Below are 17,904 nucleotides of genomic sequence, written 5' to 3'. Positions count from 1 at the left end.
ACTGATATACAGTTCGAAAAGACTGGGTACTAAAAATAAAAAAATTTGAACCAAAGGCCACAGCTTACCCAGTCACCCTTCATATGTAACGCTGCCAAAAAAGTTACCAACAATGCAGTAACAAGGGCACCCAACAAACAAATTAAGCCAAAAGCTTTTGAGAAACATTTCTGGGCTCCTTGTAATGTTCAAAGACTGTCTTTAAAGAGACGTTTTTATCACCAAGAAGAATTTGATCAGTTCAGATATCTTACTATCGATCTCAGACGTCCGTGAACAATGCCTTTTTTTCAGCCCACTTCACGAACCGTTGATTTCAGTCTGCGGTTAAAAAATTCTGATCACGTAATAACATTTTTTGTGGCTCTGCGGTTGCGAAAATACTGATCTCGTGAAGCTATTTTCTGTTGCTCTCCCCAAAGAGAAAAACGCGAAACGATGTTGACGGCGAATAAAACCGGCCGAAGAAATAAGAAGAAGGTGGAAACTTTTCTTCAGTTTTTTTTCTTTTCTCGGCCGTGGGAAGAACAAAGGACTAGCACCACGTGGTCGATAGTTTCAAAACCGCAGAGCCACAAAAAATGTTATCACGTAATCAGAATTTTTCAACGGCAGACTGAAATCAACAGTCCCTGAAGTGGGCTGAAAACAAGCCCTTGTCCACGGACGTCTGAGATGGACAGTAGCTGAAAATTGAAGTGTCCGAAAATTTTAGGGAACGATATCTTCATTTCAGACATTGCTAGTTGAACGTTACCTTTTAGTAGTAAACTCGTAGTAAACTCGTTTATTGAAAAACATCATACATTGCAGTCGTAGGACTGAATTACGTACAATATAAAAATTACAATAAAAATGGCTATTTACCATTGTATTTAAAGATTATTTACATCGCGTGGCTAATAATAAAAGAGTTCATAAAGCGATCGGTGCGACAAACTGGAGTATTAAAACGTCTCTTATTTCTCAAACGCCGAGCGTGGGAACTGGCCATAGGAGGTAGCAGGTTAGCCAGTTTGTGGTGTTCATTACCTACAATATCTTCAAATAATTTAATAGATAATGACTCACGTCTCTCTGAAAGTGTTGGAATTCCGGCCTTATCCATCGCCTCACAGTACGATAAACTAGGAAAGATTATTCTCATGGCGCGCCTCTGAATACGTTCGATGTCATCAGACAAATATTTCGGGAGACTACGATGGAATAGCTGACATGAGAATTCTAGGACTGATCTAATGACACTATAATAAAAAGCTAACAGGTCATCGGGACTTATGCCGGCTCTCTTTAGCTGACTCAAAAGATACAATCGACGTGCGGCTTTTGAGGTGATAGTATCCACGTGATCGTTCCATTTCAAGTCATTACTGATCGTAACCCCTAGGACTTTAGCAGAAGATACCCTCTCAAACTGCACGCCGTATATCTTAATCGGGCCATAGGATGGTGGCGTTTTCTTAAAACAAACAACTAACTCTTTGCACTTGGTCGGGTTTAATTGGAAGAGATTACTGTGAGACCAGCTGGAAATGTGATTGACAGCTTCCTGTAAAGAACTTTCCCCAGAACTTGGCACCACCTCCGAAACAGTCGTGTCGTCTGCAAACTTCCACATGGAGAACGACTCCCCCGGTAACTTTAGGTCGTTAATCATTACCAAAAACAGCCAAGGGCCTAAACGCGTGCCTTGAGGAACTCCGGCAGGAACATTCAGCCAGCTGGAATAGAAGAACTTCCAACCGAACTATTTGATCATCCGAAACTGCTAGGTGACCTTTTTAAGTGCCAAAAAGTGCAAAAAGACCTTTTCCGAAAACGTAAGGGACTACTTTTCCCTGGTTGCGAATCTTTTAGGCGATGTTTTAGTAAAGAAATCTGTAGCTGTTTGGCAACGTAGAAACGAAATTCTTAGAACAGTTTGACTCTCCCGAACACATATTTCACCGAAAAGTAAATCATTGGGTTCCCCTGTAGTAAACACTAAACAAAAAAAGAAGCAAAGTGTGAGAGCCCCAAGGGTGAATGACATCTCACACTTCAGTTAACATTCAAACTGCGATATTTTTTTTAAATCAGACGCAGTAGAGAAAGAAAAGGAAGTAATGAATTCGAAAGGATAGTTTTTTCTCAACTGTGCAAGAACAAAGCATCAATGATGTATGTTTAGGCAGAGATATTTCTACATGATACCATGAGGCCTTGCCCGTTAGTGGCTTGCTTTTGGAGATGGCAAGAATACTGTTTATTATAGGGACATAAAGTAGTATTTGAAGGGCACATATTGCGACTGTCGACACAAAACGATTTTATCAGCGGAAGGTCATTGACATTTATGAAACTTGAACGATTATTGTAAAGTAACCAGTCCCAGGTAACCAGTACGAGGATCACTTCTATCTTTCGTCTGTAACCAGACATTTCCTTGTGTATTTAAACACTGATTGGGGGAGGGGGACTTCTATTTTGAAGGTTTTAGTGGAATTTGACAGTTATGCTTAGTTTCTGACGTCTGAGAGGTTCAGACCAATTTCGCTTCTATACCTCCCTGGAAAGATGATGTTAAAGCATTATTGCATCCACTGTGACCGCGCTTGTCACTGATCACAATTTAAGTAACCCTCATCGGTGGGCTTATAAAATGGGGAATTCCCCTGAACTTCTTGTAAAAATGAAGGAGGACTGGCGGCTAGCGCTTGATAAGAACTACGTAGTGGGTGTCGTTTTTGTAGATTTTCGTAAAGCATTTGACGCGATCTCCATACCATCATCCTTTTACAATACCTTCAAGGATTTGGTACAACTGGGGACATTTGGCGCTGGATTGAAAACTATTTATACAACCGACTGTGAATGGGCGTTCGTCGGAAGCGCTGCCGGTGAAATTCGGTGTCCTGCAAGGCTCGGTAATTGGTCCAACTCTATTCTCACTGCATACATAATTAGCCCGTAGCACGGGAAGGTTTAACTCAGTTAAATTCCGTCCTGCCGGGCCTGCGTTCTGCCTGGCATGACGCCTTGCGGCCCTCGCTTTAAATTGCTCGGTTTTAGCATCTCCCTGGCCAGTTCTACGGAGTTCGGTCAAAGTGGCGTTTGAGTTTCGTCCCTCCCACCTCCCCTGGGGGCGGTTGGCATCGCTTTTGCACGATGTTCGGCACGCCTAGTGCCCTAACAGTCGCGGGGCATCTTTCGATAACTTAGTTCTCCGTGACGGGGTATAGGTGTGCAGTGAGGATATTTTACTGTTTTCCCTCTCCTGTAACGACCTGCCTGACCTAATTGTGGATGACGATGGTGACGCGGAAATACATATGTACGCGGATGATACCACTCTTTATGTCATAGCTCCTACCTATGACACGATCGTACTTACCCTTAACAGAGTCCTTGCCAAGTTGTATACTTGGTGCACAAGAAATCGCCTTACACCCCATCCTGGGAAGACTGAGTTCATGTTGCTCACTCGGAAGCAGTTGATTAGACCCAAGCAAGCCATACTGCTAGGAGACCATCTCATCAAAGAAGTAACCTCTACTAGAAGTCTAGCTGTTGAAATGGACAACCAACTAAAGTGGGACAGGCATTTAAATGAACTGATTAAATGTTAAAGTGAAGCTATGATCTTCGCAGTTATGAGCGCAATTTTTGCAATTGCGTAGAGAAGCCTGTAAAATTCAGGACTTCAACGGGGTTTGAACCCGTGACCTCGCGATTCCGGTGCGACGCCCTAGCCAACTGAGCTATGAAGCCACTGACGTTGGGAGCTGGTCATTTGTGGGTTCTAATGGTCCCGTGAGGAATGAATCAATGATGAAATGGTTTATGAAATGAATCATATATTAATTGCGGATATGAACTGCGGATATTCTCAACGCAATAGACCCATATCACTCAATGTCCATGCAAAAATTGCGCTCATAACTGCGAAGATCATAGCTTCACTTGATTTCATATCCGCAGTTCATATATGATTCATTTCATATATCATTTCATCATTGATTAAATGTTATTCTCAAAAACTGAATCTACTGAAATTCCTATACTTTCTTCCCAGGCAGGCCAGAATAGATTTTTATTTTAAGGTTATCCTACTGTATGGAATCTTACTTGGGGTTCATGGTTACCACCCATTTTCTTTTTGGATACCAAGGACACTTACTAAGATCTACTTTTTCCGGATAGTTTTAAACCGCGCAAAAAATATCCCTGTCTTAGTAAGCATCACCGATAGGAAATCCGAGTATCTTGAGATGCGCAGAACGTATGCGCAATAACAATAGTAGGCGGCCGTTATTTGTGTGGTCACGCAACGCTCTTCTCCACACAATGTTGTTTGTGTGGGGAGGAGCGTTGCGTGGCCACAAAAAGAACGGCTGCGTAGGAGACTAAATGCACCCTCGTTTATAATTTGTAATTGTATATAAACCTTTTAAACTTGTTTTGTAGTTTAATATAGTTTCTTCTGGTAATTTGCAACTGTAAATCTCATTATTCTCTTATTTACATTATACCGTTTCTTTGACAAGAAATTTGCTACGAGAATAACAGCGAAAAAGAGCACTACCGTTGTCGCGAATTTTCCATAATAAAAACTTGTTCAGAAATCTAAAGTCCTACCTTAACAGCACACAGCAGGGCTACTCCTTAGTACCTGGCTAGAGATATTCTTCTCACTCCTTTTTTCTCCGGGCGCGCCTTAGCCATTTGATGAGGGCCACACTCGTGCATCTCAAGTTGCCTCGTTCATGCTCAAAAATATTAAAGTCTGGGTAATTATGCCATTCCATGACAAGGGAAGCCCCCCGATTCTCATTTCATTAATTTTTTTATAAGCGTCGGGCCACCAAGTCCTACCAGCTAAATACAGCACCGATTGAAGTTTTTAGCTTTCAAAACTTGCCCAAATTGTATCGGTAGGTTCTGGAATTTCGTGCACAGAAAGGCCAGAGAGACAACTTCACTTGTGAACCGCCATGCCTTAAGTGACAACGAAGCATTTTAGGCGACCAAGTCTGCATGAAACCATCTCTCACCTCTGTCTCGAGAAGACCAGACACTCAAGGTTCTTATTACGTTTCGTTTGTGCCTGTAAAATCAACTGAAATGTCAATCTTTGCAAAAACCAGCATTATTTTTTCGTCCGAGAGCCAGAACACTTACGCATGCGCTGAAGGATTGTTTGAACAAGAGAGAAAAACGCAGTACCTCCAGACGTGGCGCTGGAGCGGAGTCATCCCGGGATTTTGGCCCGTGCGATCGCTTTTGGACGCAGTTGGCCCTTCGCTGCTTTCTGCTACCGACCTCACCTCCCAGTACGGCATTGAGGGAGAGATATGTCGGCCCCTAAACCATATGAGACAAATCCCACGCCTACGCACAGCTCCAGACCGCCCTTGTCATTCCAATTTATCGTAAGATCGCTTAAATATTGAAAGTAAAAGTCATTTGATCTGCCATACGGTAAACACTGGAGTCGCAGATTACAAAGTGCACGCATGCGCCCTGCTGAAGGTAACATACATACATGCATAAACTTTATTTTATCTCTAATTCCAGAATAACTACAAGAGTCAATGTCTTCAAGGGGTTGATCACGTATGGCTCAGGGACCGATTAATCTCTCCCTCTTTGGATCGAAAGTAGCAAGGGGGATCCCAAACAGAATTTTTGCAATTTCTTTTTTCTCAATATGTATTTTACGAATGCGCATGCGTTCTGTGCTAGTTTGCTTACCACATGAACAAGAGCAAGGAAAAAAATTCAGAACTATAGACTATCCTTAGTTTTTATTACACTAATAGAGGCGCTACCGTAGTCAAGGGGTTAATCACGTATGGCTCAGGGACCGATTCATCTCTCCCTCTTTGGATCGAAAGTAGCACGGAGGACCCCAAATAGAGTTTTTGCAAGTTTTTCTTTCTTAATACGTATTTTACGAATGCGCATGCGTTCTGTACTAGTGTGCTTACCACATGAACAAGAGCAAGGAAAAAAATTCAGAACTATAGACTATCCTTAGTTTTTATTACACTTGTAGAGGCGCTACCGTAGTCAAGGGGTTAATCACGTATGGCTCAGGGACCGATTCATCTCTCCCTCTTTGGAGCGAAAGTAGCACGGGGGACCCCAAACCGAGTTTTTGCAATTGTTTTTTTTCTTAATACGTATTTTACGAATGCGCATGCGTTCTGTACTACTGTGCTTACCACATGAACAAGAGCAAGGAAAAAAATTCAGAACTATAGACTATCCTTAGTTTTCATTACACTAATAGAGGCGCTCCCGTAGTCAAGGGGTTAATCACGTATGGCTCAGGGACCGATTAATCTCTCCCTCTTTGGATCGAAAGTAGCACGGGGGACCCCAAACCGAGTTTTTGCAATTGTTTTTTTTCTTAATACGTATTTTACGAATGCGCATGCGTTCTGTACTACTGTGCTTACCACATGAACAAGAGCAAGGAAAAAAATTCAGAACTATAGACTATCCTTAGTTTTTATTACACTAATAGAAGCGCTACCGTAGTCAAGGGGTTAATCACGTATGGCTCAGGGACCGATTTATCTCTCCCTCTTTGGATCGAAAGTAGCACGGGAGACCCCAAATAGAGTTTTTGCAAGTTTTTCTTTCTTAATACGTATTTTACGAATGCGCATGCGTTCTGTACTACTGTGCTTACCACATGAACAAGAGCAAGGAAAAAAATTCAGAACTATAGACTATACTTAGTTTTTATTACACTAATAGAGGCGCTACCATAGTCAAGGGGTTAATAACCACGTAAGATTATATGACGAGGGTGTGGTGCACTGATCGGAACGGCACTTAATTTAGGGGAGAAAATGAAAACTTATCCTGAAGTGCTGACATTCTTCATAAACCTCAAATTTGGCTATTTCAAGTTGTTATTGAGCTTACGAAACGACGACGCCGACGGCAACGACGACGCTACAAATCAATAGGTTTAATGAGCGAAAACAATGGCTCTGAACGCTCTGCACATTTCTGTGCCGTTATCTCCTAAATGACGACGTGAAATGACCAAATTCAAGGTTCTCCGGAGAACGTTAGCACATGACGATGAATTTTCAGTTGTCTCTCTACGCTTCCAACTCACTCATACCAGTTTAATTCCTTGACTGTTACTACACATTTTTAACGCGGAACTACATGAAATAGTTTCGTAGTGATATGAATAACAACGCGAACTCGTATTTTTAAATGAAGTCCTCGTAGCCGTCGTCGTCCTCGTTTCGTAAGCTCCCTAATATCGTTGGTTAAAAGAGGAAAAATAATCGGGCTGCACTTGCGGTACGCATTTTATCACATTTACTTGCGGTACTCTGCGCAATAACGACTTGAGATCACCAAATTTGAGGTTTTGACGACGACGCGAACGTACAAATGTGAATCTTTCATTCGCTATTTCTACTCTGAAACCGCTCGTACCAACTTGTTTTTTAGGATACTTCTCCCACATTGTACTACGTACGTGAACGACATGGACTATTCGCGAAACTTACGATAGAGTAAAGTTATATTCTGAGGTGACAGTTTAAAGACTCTAATGTCAAATGCAGTGCGCTGGCTATGCAACTGTCGGAAAAAAAAACTGCAGGTTCCAGTGCGTGCAACTTTCCGCCAAAACACGCGTGTTCCAGCAGGGCGACATTTAGCATATTGGCTTATATGAAAAGTTGGACGTACGGACGGAAGGACGGACATTCGTACGTCACGTAATAACCAATCTTCCTAACCATGGAACGGTGTTCCGCTCGCGCGCGCGTTCGGAGTCCGAAGTTCCGCGAATGTTAGGGTTAAAGTTATGTTTAGGATCGATGGGGTTAAAGCAGCCGTTTCTCTTTACTCAAGGATCGGAGTTTATGGGAGGCTTAGGAACATTAATTGTCTATATTCCTACAAACGAGTAATGTTGAAGTTGGGGAGAAGAACAATGGGACACTTAGTGACGCTATTGAAATCAAAGTGCACTTCGCCGGGAGCATTCGTGTTGGGCAATCGCACGGTCATGGTCTCGTAAAGGTCATCCCTGGATTTACCAGGATTTACAATAATTGCTGGCTTGGCATCAAGGCTTTTCAAAACAATTGCTGAATTTTTCAATTAATTGCGATGACTTTTCGCTTAGAATATCGTTTCATTACCTCTCTCTGCATCTCAGTGTGTTCAGCTTATGTTTGATCTTCAAAACAAAGAAGAAGAAACGACTGAAAGCGGACTGTCAACAAAGCAAGGTCAAACAACTTGTTTAGCATTCTTAAAACAAGCTTACAGTCGCTTTTTCATTAATTGCATAATTTTGTGAAACTCAGAAGTCAAACGCACCCTATAGTCTCAAACAAGATTTTCAAAGCGTTTGAATAGAAGATCTTCTTAGCGGGTGCAAAGAAAAACAATTATAATCGCAATTTTAGCTCACGAGCCACATATAAAAGGAAAATTGGCTAGCTTTTCCCTAGCTAAGAACACCTAGATTTGGTTTCATTTTCCAGCTAAAGTCACTTACGGTAAGGTTGTTTCCTTACTTGGCACATTACGGCAACTTCTAGAAATATTCCAGTCAGGGAAGAAACATATGACGCTGATCTATTCAATGTTTGGTGTCTTCTCAATTACGGCTTTTATTGAATAATTTATAATAAAGTTAATTTCATTGCGAGTGTCACCTGGTTTCACAAAGTTAAAGTTATCAAGTTGCTCGGTATCGCACTTCTGGGAATCGATATCAAAAAAGCTCATCCAAGAAGGAAAAGGGTGTCCTAACTTTTCTTATGGGATTTCAGTAAGGGAAAAATGAAATACGCGATGATAGTTCTCGCAGCTGTATTTTTGCCGCTACAGGTATAATGTACCATTAATAATTTCACTGTACTTTATGAAGACTCAAAGCTGATGCAGAGGATAAATAATGTCCCACTTACTGATTTTTTCCTTTTGCAGGTTCTCACTTCACAAGTACAACAGTGTAAGTGGTCTTAGCTTCCTAATCATTTCAGTAAAGAAATATTACGTTAAATGTGTCAAGAAAAGGAAATCATGCTTGTGGAGGAGTTGCGATACTCTACCCAGCTTCGTTAGGAAAAGCGAATCAGTTTCATTAGCACTTTTTAAAAATATACTAGTAGTAAATTTTTAAGTCACTGACCTTATCATTAGATCTTGTCCTATTTTACATATCCATTCTGATACTGATAACTTAAAGTCTTTCTTACACTTATTCTACTATTTGTATCTTTTTTACTTTGTGGTATATGGGTAACCCCATGGACTTTAATTAAGAGATTTGCTTTCTGTCTTGAGGCCTCTCCAGAGCATTTTTTTTCATAGTTTAATTATTTTCTATTATCGCTTCTTTCTTTTATTTGGATGCTGTAAAATCCTTTAAGTATAAGGAAATAAGTAAACGCACTCGCCAGGCTGAAATAATCTCATTCCCAAGCTGAACTTAGCATGTGGCTTTTGTCGGTTCTTTTTTCTTTCTCGTAAAGAGGGTTTTTTCTTTGGATATTCCTTTTCCCCCATCTTCTTAAAGACAACATTTATCAATTCCAATTCTGGAGCTACTTCTAGTACACAAACGTCAACTCCGTATAATTATCTGTTTTAACACCAATTTCAAAACTAAAAAAGGAAAATGATGTTTTTACTCTTTCCTTGCACACATTTGATGTCTGCTAACTTATTCACTTATTTCTGTTAAAAAAAATGAATGATTTGTTTATACTGTGGAAGTGCACTTAGCTATCAAGTTAGTTCACAAGCACCCCACTTTTAATAATCTGAAAGAAATAATTCAAACATAACAGAAACATGTAGCAAAAGAGTTAAGAACCCCAACTGGAAGGAGGCAACCAGTTAGCTTTTTACAAGGCGTGGTAGAGTAGTGAATCCGCAATAACCGGATATAAATGTAAACCAGAGGTACAACGTTAACAGGATTTGAACTCGGGGAAACTGCATGCAAACCCAATGCTCTAACCACTGAAACACGCGGTCGCCTCCCTTGTTTTGTTTTATTTTAATTAATTTAACTTGAGGTCAGCTAGCTTTATTTCATTTGTTTCCCATGTGAAACGAAAACTCTAGATCTGGGAAAATTTCAAAACTCAGTAAATGATTTATTAATAGTTGAACAAATCTTGAGCCAAAATCTTGTTAAGGACCACTTTGTTTGAGTTAAATTATGAACAAATTCAAGAAAGAAAATCACTGGCCACAACATTTTTTCGAGGATACAAGAAATATTTAGCCATGATTTTTTTCATGCGAAAACCCAATTTTGTGAATCCTCTTTTGTCGAGTAAATCATGCATAACTTGAATGGGCCGAGGAGGGTGAAGTATGAACTGAAAGGCGTGATATACAAAGAGAACTGTTCGTTAATTGATATGCATTTTTAATGAGTAAAGCATCAAACTATTCAGAGCCTGAGTAGTTAACTAAATATTCACAGATGGCGAAGCCCCCTATAAGTTTAGAGATAGAGCGGTTTTCAAATGAGTGCCGTAAAACCAAAACCAAAGTAATTACTTTGGCCAATCAGAAAGGACGGAGACAATCCAGTAAACTAATCAAAACTCGAAGTAATTACACGCAGCCGACACAAAGCGCGGGAAAATGTGCACACGCGATCCACGACTGGTTTTGGTTTCACTTCCGATTGGTTGAAAAAGTGGCGCGAGAACTTTGAACCAGTCACTGAGAGAAGTAATGCAAAACCAAAGTAATAAGATAATTACTTTCGACACTCAATTGAAAACCGCTCTATGAGGGAAACTTCTAGCCATACGAAAACTGGAATGGAATGAAATGAAATGGCGAAATTTTGTACTGTACTGAAGTAACACCCGTTGATCACTTTGTTTTTCTTATTCTGGTTAGACCTTTCCTGTATAGTGTTTCATACTGCTCTGTTTGTGTTTTTTTGGGTCAGTTTCAACAGCTTACAAATGGAACTACACTACCTTCACCTTACTTTATAACATTAGTGCCTCTGATGGAGCAACATGCCAACGATGTCTCTTAAGAGAAACTACGCTTCCTATATGCGTGAGGCGTCTCTACACGCCTGTACCTTCGTGTGAACCATATAAAGGAAGGATTTCATTTCAATTAAAAGCACAGCCAAGTGGAATTTCTCAAGGTTAGTTATATTGTTAGACACGAGTGATGTTGAGGAGAAGAGCAAAGGGAATCTTCATGATTCTTATCAAAATTTGCTTGCATCTGATTAAGTTCATTTCCAGACATAGAGCGACCTTCATATGACTTGGAAAAGCAAACGTAAAAACAGAACGTAAACAATTGTGCAAAACATTTAATTGGTTTATCGAACAAAAACAAACGATCGCAAATTTTCATTGGCTTATTTAGGGAACACGTATACAAACAACGTCATCTCTTGAAGTCATTTAAAATGAAGTAATGTGATTGGGCAATCGAACTGTTTACCGCCCATATTAGGAGTTTCCTTGGCGGGAATAAGGAGAAGCTTTGTTTTAATGTTTCCAAACATTTTTCAAGGTCATACGAAAGTGGCTCTATTTGGAGACGGCTGTAAAGAACAAGGATGGCACAGTCGGTTAGTGTGCGGCCTTGGTGCAAGAGGTCCTGAGTTCGATTCCCGGATCTCGCATCCTTGTTTCGACTTCTTTCCTTTCCGTGTAGCTAAGTAGCTTTAAATACCCGTAAAACGGAGCACTGATGGAGAGGGGGGAGTAAAATGAGCGCACCGTCGACCTCAGGTTTGTCAGTTGAATTACTGTTACGAGTTATCGACGTTAAATAAGGTCTACTTTACTTTACTTTAACAGAGGCGAAATCCGTGCTGTAAGCATTATCATCTCTTTATCTACTCCCGGATTTTTGAGTTGCTGGTATCTGCAAGCGTTCACCCTCTCAACCATGATATACCATAGAGGACAGACCACAACGCCGGCAACTCCATGCTCTGCTCTTTGCACCAGGCTTCTTTTACGTTCCGCACGGTTATAAATCTTGAAAGCTTGTGAGACTGGGCCTACGGTTTATCGTCCTTATCCGAGAAAACTTGAACGTCTAACCATTTGCAGATGGGAAGACCCCCGGCGTTAATTCAGCCGGAGCTTTGAACCATTGACCTTCCGCACAGAGGAATCCGATGCTCAACCAAATGATCCAACCTGTTGGCAATTGAATAATTAACGATTGTTATATACCTAGCCTTTCACTCAACAAAACGAGCACTGTGATTGGTTGGTTCTTGGTCACGTGCCCCTGATCAAATTCAAATGTATCCCGATCGGGATGCAATTCCACAGTTGTTGCCCGCTCCGCCGGGATGTTTTGCTGCGATTGTTGACGGAAAAGTCTAAATATACACCAAAGCACTTAATTTCTGGCCCCTCGGGAAACTAGTTAGTTTTGTTTTCCCGAAAGTCCTGATGTGTCCCGAGACGAAGTCGAGGGAAACATCAGGACTCAAGGGAAAACAAAGCTAACTGTTTCCCCCGGGACCATACATTAAGTGTATACGAGGGCGCGCTGGATATGAAGTGATAGATAACCAACAAGGCGCGTAGCGCCGAGTTGGTTATAATCATTTTAGATCCAACAAGCCCGAGTAGAATAATTGTTTTATTAAAAACTCCATGATTTCCCCGGGGGTAGTATTGTCGACTGAAGCATCGATTTCTGCCTCGGTCAATTTCGGTCCAAACTGGCTTTTGTCGACCATTTTTTTTTTCAGAGCTGCAAAAATGTTTTCAGTTCGCTTTATTGCTGATGCGTTCCTTGACCATATTAGGTATAGCAGGTATATGAACTGATAGCCTGTATCCGGCGAGCCAATGAAAATGCTGAAAATCTGATTTCGATGATAATAATAATAATAATAATAATAATAATCGTTGAAGAAAATTGTTTCTAATGATGATAAATGAATTTTACCGTTGTTTGTCCAGGTAGCCCAGGTTCGTGGACTGTTGGGAAAGCGCTGAGGTTCCATCCCGAGATAAGGGCCCTTGTTCTTGACTATGAAAGAGTGGCATTAAATAATTATTTCACGTTTACCTTCGAATGGAATTCCAGTTCACCCACTTTACAATTCACCGTGGATTACAGCCTGGATGGTCTCCACTGGAACGAGTACACTGAGGATGAACGAGTGAAGGTTTCAACATAAACTCTTGTATAGATTTAAACTTTACTTTGCTTGGAAAAAGTGAGAGAAAGAACACAAAAATAAAGAAATACATGACTGAAAAGTCTTGGGGGGAAAATACGCGAAAGAATCGAAAAAGGATGAAAATTGAGGTTGTAAAAGCAACAATTTGTCAGAAAGCGAATCAAAATGCCTTGGTTGCAATTTGTTCTCAGTTAGGTTCTCTAGCTAAAGCCGATGACACACGGTTCAACATCCTGCAACATTTGTTGCTCAAAAATGTTGAACCATGTTGCACAGACGTGTTGAACGGAATAGAGCTGATCTCTATTTTTGTTCAACATCGTCCAACAACGTTCAACGTGTTGAATGGCATATTGCAACATTCAACATGGCATGACACACTGTCCAAAATTTTTTGAACAACAGCTGCAACATTTGTTGATCAACAAATGTTGAACCGTGTATCACCGGCTTAATGGCTCTGTTTCATTAATTCAGTATCGAAATATAACCCACTCTCTTAAAGATCCTCTGAAATATTAATTATCGCTAATTCTTGTTTGTTCTAAATTCTCTCTTAATTAATTAAGGAGCCTTCCGGTTCCCTTCGACTGCGGTCGGCCTCTTGTCTTATCTTGTCTTGTCTAAGACACTAAACGTTTGATAGGGATACTGGTCACGAACGATTGTTGTTGTTAAGAACAACCTAATTGTCTGGACACAGGATTCGAACCTGTGAGTGTTCGTTAGCAAACCCCTTCACCCGATCGCTCTACACCTAAACCCCGTCGTAAAGGAGCAAAATCACCTGCTCAGAAACAATGTTAAACATTGCAAAAGGTCGGTTGCCAAACTTCGCGACAAAGCTAAACAATTGGGATTAAGTCCCAGGCCTTAGTAATAATATTGTATGCGAGACGTAGATGATTCTTTTTTCACCGATAAAACTCGGTCTCTATTTCTTCAGTTTGCAAAGAGCAGGGGGGGATCCAGGAATGAATTTTCTTAGGAGAGATGCACCACTAAGGAATGGCGTACTTACTTAACGATAATCCCGAGGGGTATTTATGGCTAATTCTTGGGCCTTAATCAGGCGCGAAGCAATTAATGACATTTGCAGTTTCTTATAACCAAAGAGGAATAGCATAAAAGGCAGTGATGATGTCTGTCGATTTAATTTGACCAGCAGTCTTCGCAATTAGTTGAGCACTTTTGGTGGCGCTATAACCTTGATATAGTTCTAGTTATTTTCACCGGACAAGCTTAAACTTGCCATCAATTTCTGTCTTTTGTCCAAACAGAAGGCAATTATGATCTAATCGCTATTAGGTCTCTGTATTTGCTTTTACTAAAGCTCATAAAAAGCCGGGATTCAATAAAGTTATTACTAATATAATCAGTAAAATCATAAGCTTACATACTGTTCTAAATGTTCACCATTTTCGAAAAAACGCACTTTTACTTGCAGGTTTTTCAAGTGCGGAAAAATCAGCCAAGTCAGTGTATGTGTCGTAAATTTGTTATGAGACTCCTGCGCATAAAGTTGATCGAGGAATTGGATGAAGATACCATGTTCTGTGGAAACTTGGAGATACATTCCTGTTTGCCGTTCAGTAAGTTTTGTAAACCTGTAACAATACAGAGGGCTCGGAGAAACAATTAGCTTAGGAGATCGAGTATCTTGAGGAGATCGCGTGTTCAGTTCCAACCAGACCTACACGGAGGTATAACGGAAATTTAAATAAACTGTATATAATACATACATTTATTTCACTGATAATCGAACTTCAGACCTCTGGCATTTAAAGACGCGCACCAGCTGTTGATTATAGTTGACGGGGAAAGCGTGTCTAAATGCAAAGTTTTACTTACCTTCTTACTTAGGGTCTTTAACTCAGAAGAGATTGTGGTGAATTGGAAATGATATCTGCCAACGGAAAGACCTCGAAGTCGTCCCACATTAAGGCTGCAAAAACTTTAAAGTGGAACTATGACCAATAAAATCAATTTTTTTTCCTTTGGATTTCAAAACTATGTTAACTAGACACTAAAGTTTAAAAGTAACTTAAGCCAGTTGCAAAAAGTCTTCAGTAACTCTTTTCACTTAGAATTACATAACCGTAGTTCAAATATATGATTTTCATGTAAGTATATAGGACACAGAAGCCTTGTTGGATGTAAATACAGAGGCTTACTGGAAATCCTGCACTCATTGTTCAAGTTAGATAATAAAAATAAAAAATGGCCGACATTTTCCCACCGAAAAAAGAACATGGTCGCTTCGCTGCTGACAAGCGTGGTATTTTGAACTGTCCTATTTCTCCAGCAAAAATGTCGCCCTCATGTACAAAGAATGGCTTGGGTTGTATGGGGCCACAGAAGCAAAATAAGCTATAAGTCAAGGGCTGTTATTCGAGTGCGAGACATTCAGATACAGATAAAGCTAGACTTAACTCACTAGATCAAAGTTAAGCGTATAGATCTATAAACTCAAGTTTGAAAATAGACTTGCTTTAAGAGTTTTGTTTTATAAAACGTATTACTGATCCGTCCTCAGATTATGACGTACTATTTTAAAAACGAGTGCGAGTGTTTCATCAGGGTTTCCAAACACCAGAAGACTGATGAAAGAACGAGACCGCGCCGCAGGCCGAGTGCTTTCATTGTTTTCGAGTGTTTGGAAACCCTGATGAAACACGATGCACGAGTTTTTGAAATGGCTTCTCAATCGCGCCTCAGGAATAAAAGAAAATGGTAATATTCACGAAATTTTCACATGTTGTCGGCAAGTCTGTTTTTACGAATAATTGTATTGTTATGGTGATTTGCCTTTTCAGACCGGGTGTCACCAATGTTATCACAATGTTGTGGATGATCATAAAAGCAAGGTTAAATTTTGAATTTTCACTCTCTTCTGCAATGGCATTATAACGTTTTCGGCAAGCAAAATCAGCCGATGAAGAGGCCAAGTTGGTGGAAAGTGCCGTGCCAAAGTCCACTCGTTACAAAAATAAATGGGCCTTTGGAATATTCGAACAACGGCAGAAACAGAGATTGATAAAAATACCCATTGCTGAAGTCAGTGGTTTGTTAAAATATTACGATTTCCATTTGGTCAGTCGCTTGATACATCTTTGTTTGTTCATGTTGGTGTCTTTGTTTTAAGTATTCAAATACGTGTTATTAAGATTCAAATTAAGAAATGAGTTCACTAGAGTTTGATGCTTGATCAAACTCTAGGGTTTGATATTACATGGAACTCCATAGGCAGCCCAAGCTCGCGTCACTACAGACAGCCGTTGAGAATTTAAACGCGTTATAAGGCTTTGTATGGGAAAATACAGTCGATTATAAAGCCTAAAAAATGCTCAATTTAACGTTCCTTCAATAAAATGAATCAAAATGACTCACCTCTGCTGTATTCTTGTGCCTTTTGGAGTTCATTTCACAGTTTCGCGAAGTCCGTGTTTTCAATGTTCTAAGACGAAGTTGAGGCTGCACACTAAGATTTCGACCGTTGTCAGTTGTCGTCTTAGAACATTGAAAACACGGACTTCGCGAAACTGTGAAATGAACTCCAAAAGGCACAAGAATACAGCAGAGGTGAGTCATTTTGATTCATTTTATTGAAGGAACGTTAAATTGAGCATTTTTTAGGCTTGATAAACGACTGTATTTTATTTCTCATACAAAGTCTTATAACGCGTTTAAATTCTCAACGGCTGTCTGTAGTGACGCAAGCTTGGGCTACCTATGGGAACTCATGGATAGCGCGTCATTTCAGTGTTTCACCGAGGTTTCAAACCACATACACGTGACGAATTGGCGTCTGTTGGTTAAATGACCACCTTATGAATTATTAATGAGTTTGAGAAAACTTGTTGATCTTGTATCTGGGTAGATTCTCGCATCGATCCTTCCAATTGCAATGAAGCCCTGGGAATGGAAAGTGGTTCGATAGCCGACGGTCAAATCACCGCCTCTTCGTATGGGAAAAACAGGGTTCCTTCCCTGGCAAGGCTTAATACAAGTAAAGGTTGGGCAGCCTTGCATAGTGATACTAGTCCATGGCTACAGGTAGATCTGCTGAGTTACCACACCTCGGTATCCCGAGTGGCAACACAAGGGAGCAACCTGGAACAACAATGGGTTACCTCTTATTTCTTGCAGTACAGTAATGATGGAGCCACGTTTCATTATTACAGTGAACTAGGAAAATTCACTGACAAGGTGAGGCAGAATAAATTTTTGAACGTCGTCTTGCGTTGCAGTGATATTAAACGAAGTGTGGACAGTCACTCCGCGATTGTTGGTTTTACATGAACTTCTTGTACCTCTTGGCTGCGTTTAGCGCGCCTCATTTCAGAGAGAGAGAGAAAAAAAAAACATTAACCGTGACTTGTCGCATAGCTTTTATGCGTTGTGGCCAACATCACAAATGCTCAAATAGGGATAAAGCACGAAAGCATTACTTTAAAATATTTTCTAAAATCGCTATGATAATATTCATTTGACAATATTCCTATTCTTGCCCCGGGAACCTAAGACGAGGAGAAAACAACTTCTACTCCCATTTTAAAGTGACCGTTTTTCTAGACCTGATTGACTGGCTAAAATGATACTCCTTAGGCCCGTTTTAAACGTTGCATTTTACATGTGCCGAATCTAATTGCATTAGATTCGGCACATGTAAAATGCGACGTCTAAAACGGGCCTTAGTGAAAGAAGTCGTTCTAGAT

General features: G+C 40.4%; 1 protein-coding gene across 1 annotated transcript in view; it reads left to right on the top strand.

Moving 5' to 3' along the window:
- The first annotated feature begins 2,641 nt into the window (after positions 1–2,641).
- The window catches only part of LOC138014088 (polycystin-1-like), a 57,654-nt gene continuing 42,391 nt past the window's right edge, over positions 2,642–17,904 (top strand). The window contains exons 1-5 of the mRNA XM_068861116.1: positions 2,642–2,906; positions 10,955–11,164; positions 12,963–13,171; positions 14,634–14,778; positions 17,067–17,395. Of these exons, the coding sequence (XP_068717217.1) occupies positions 2,642–2,906; positions 10,955–11,164; positions 12,963–13,171; positions 14,634–14,778; positions 17,067–17,395 (1,158 nt within the window). The remainder of the gene's footprint in view (positions 2,907–10,954; positions 11,165–12,962; positions 13,172–14,633; positions 14,779–17,066; positions 17,396–17,904) is intronic.

The sequence above is a fragment of the Montipora capricornis genome, chromosome 8 (genome assembly GCF_036669925.1).
Source record: "Montipora capricornis isolate CH-2021 chromosome 8, ASM3666992v2, whole genome shotgun sequence".
Classification (NCBI taxonomy): Eukaryota; Metazoa; Cnidaria; class Anthozoa; order Scleractinia; family Acroporidae; genus Montipora; species Montipora capricornis.
Note: the sequence above shows the minus strand (reverse complement) of the source record. Positions and strands in the feature narration are given on the sequence as shown.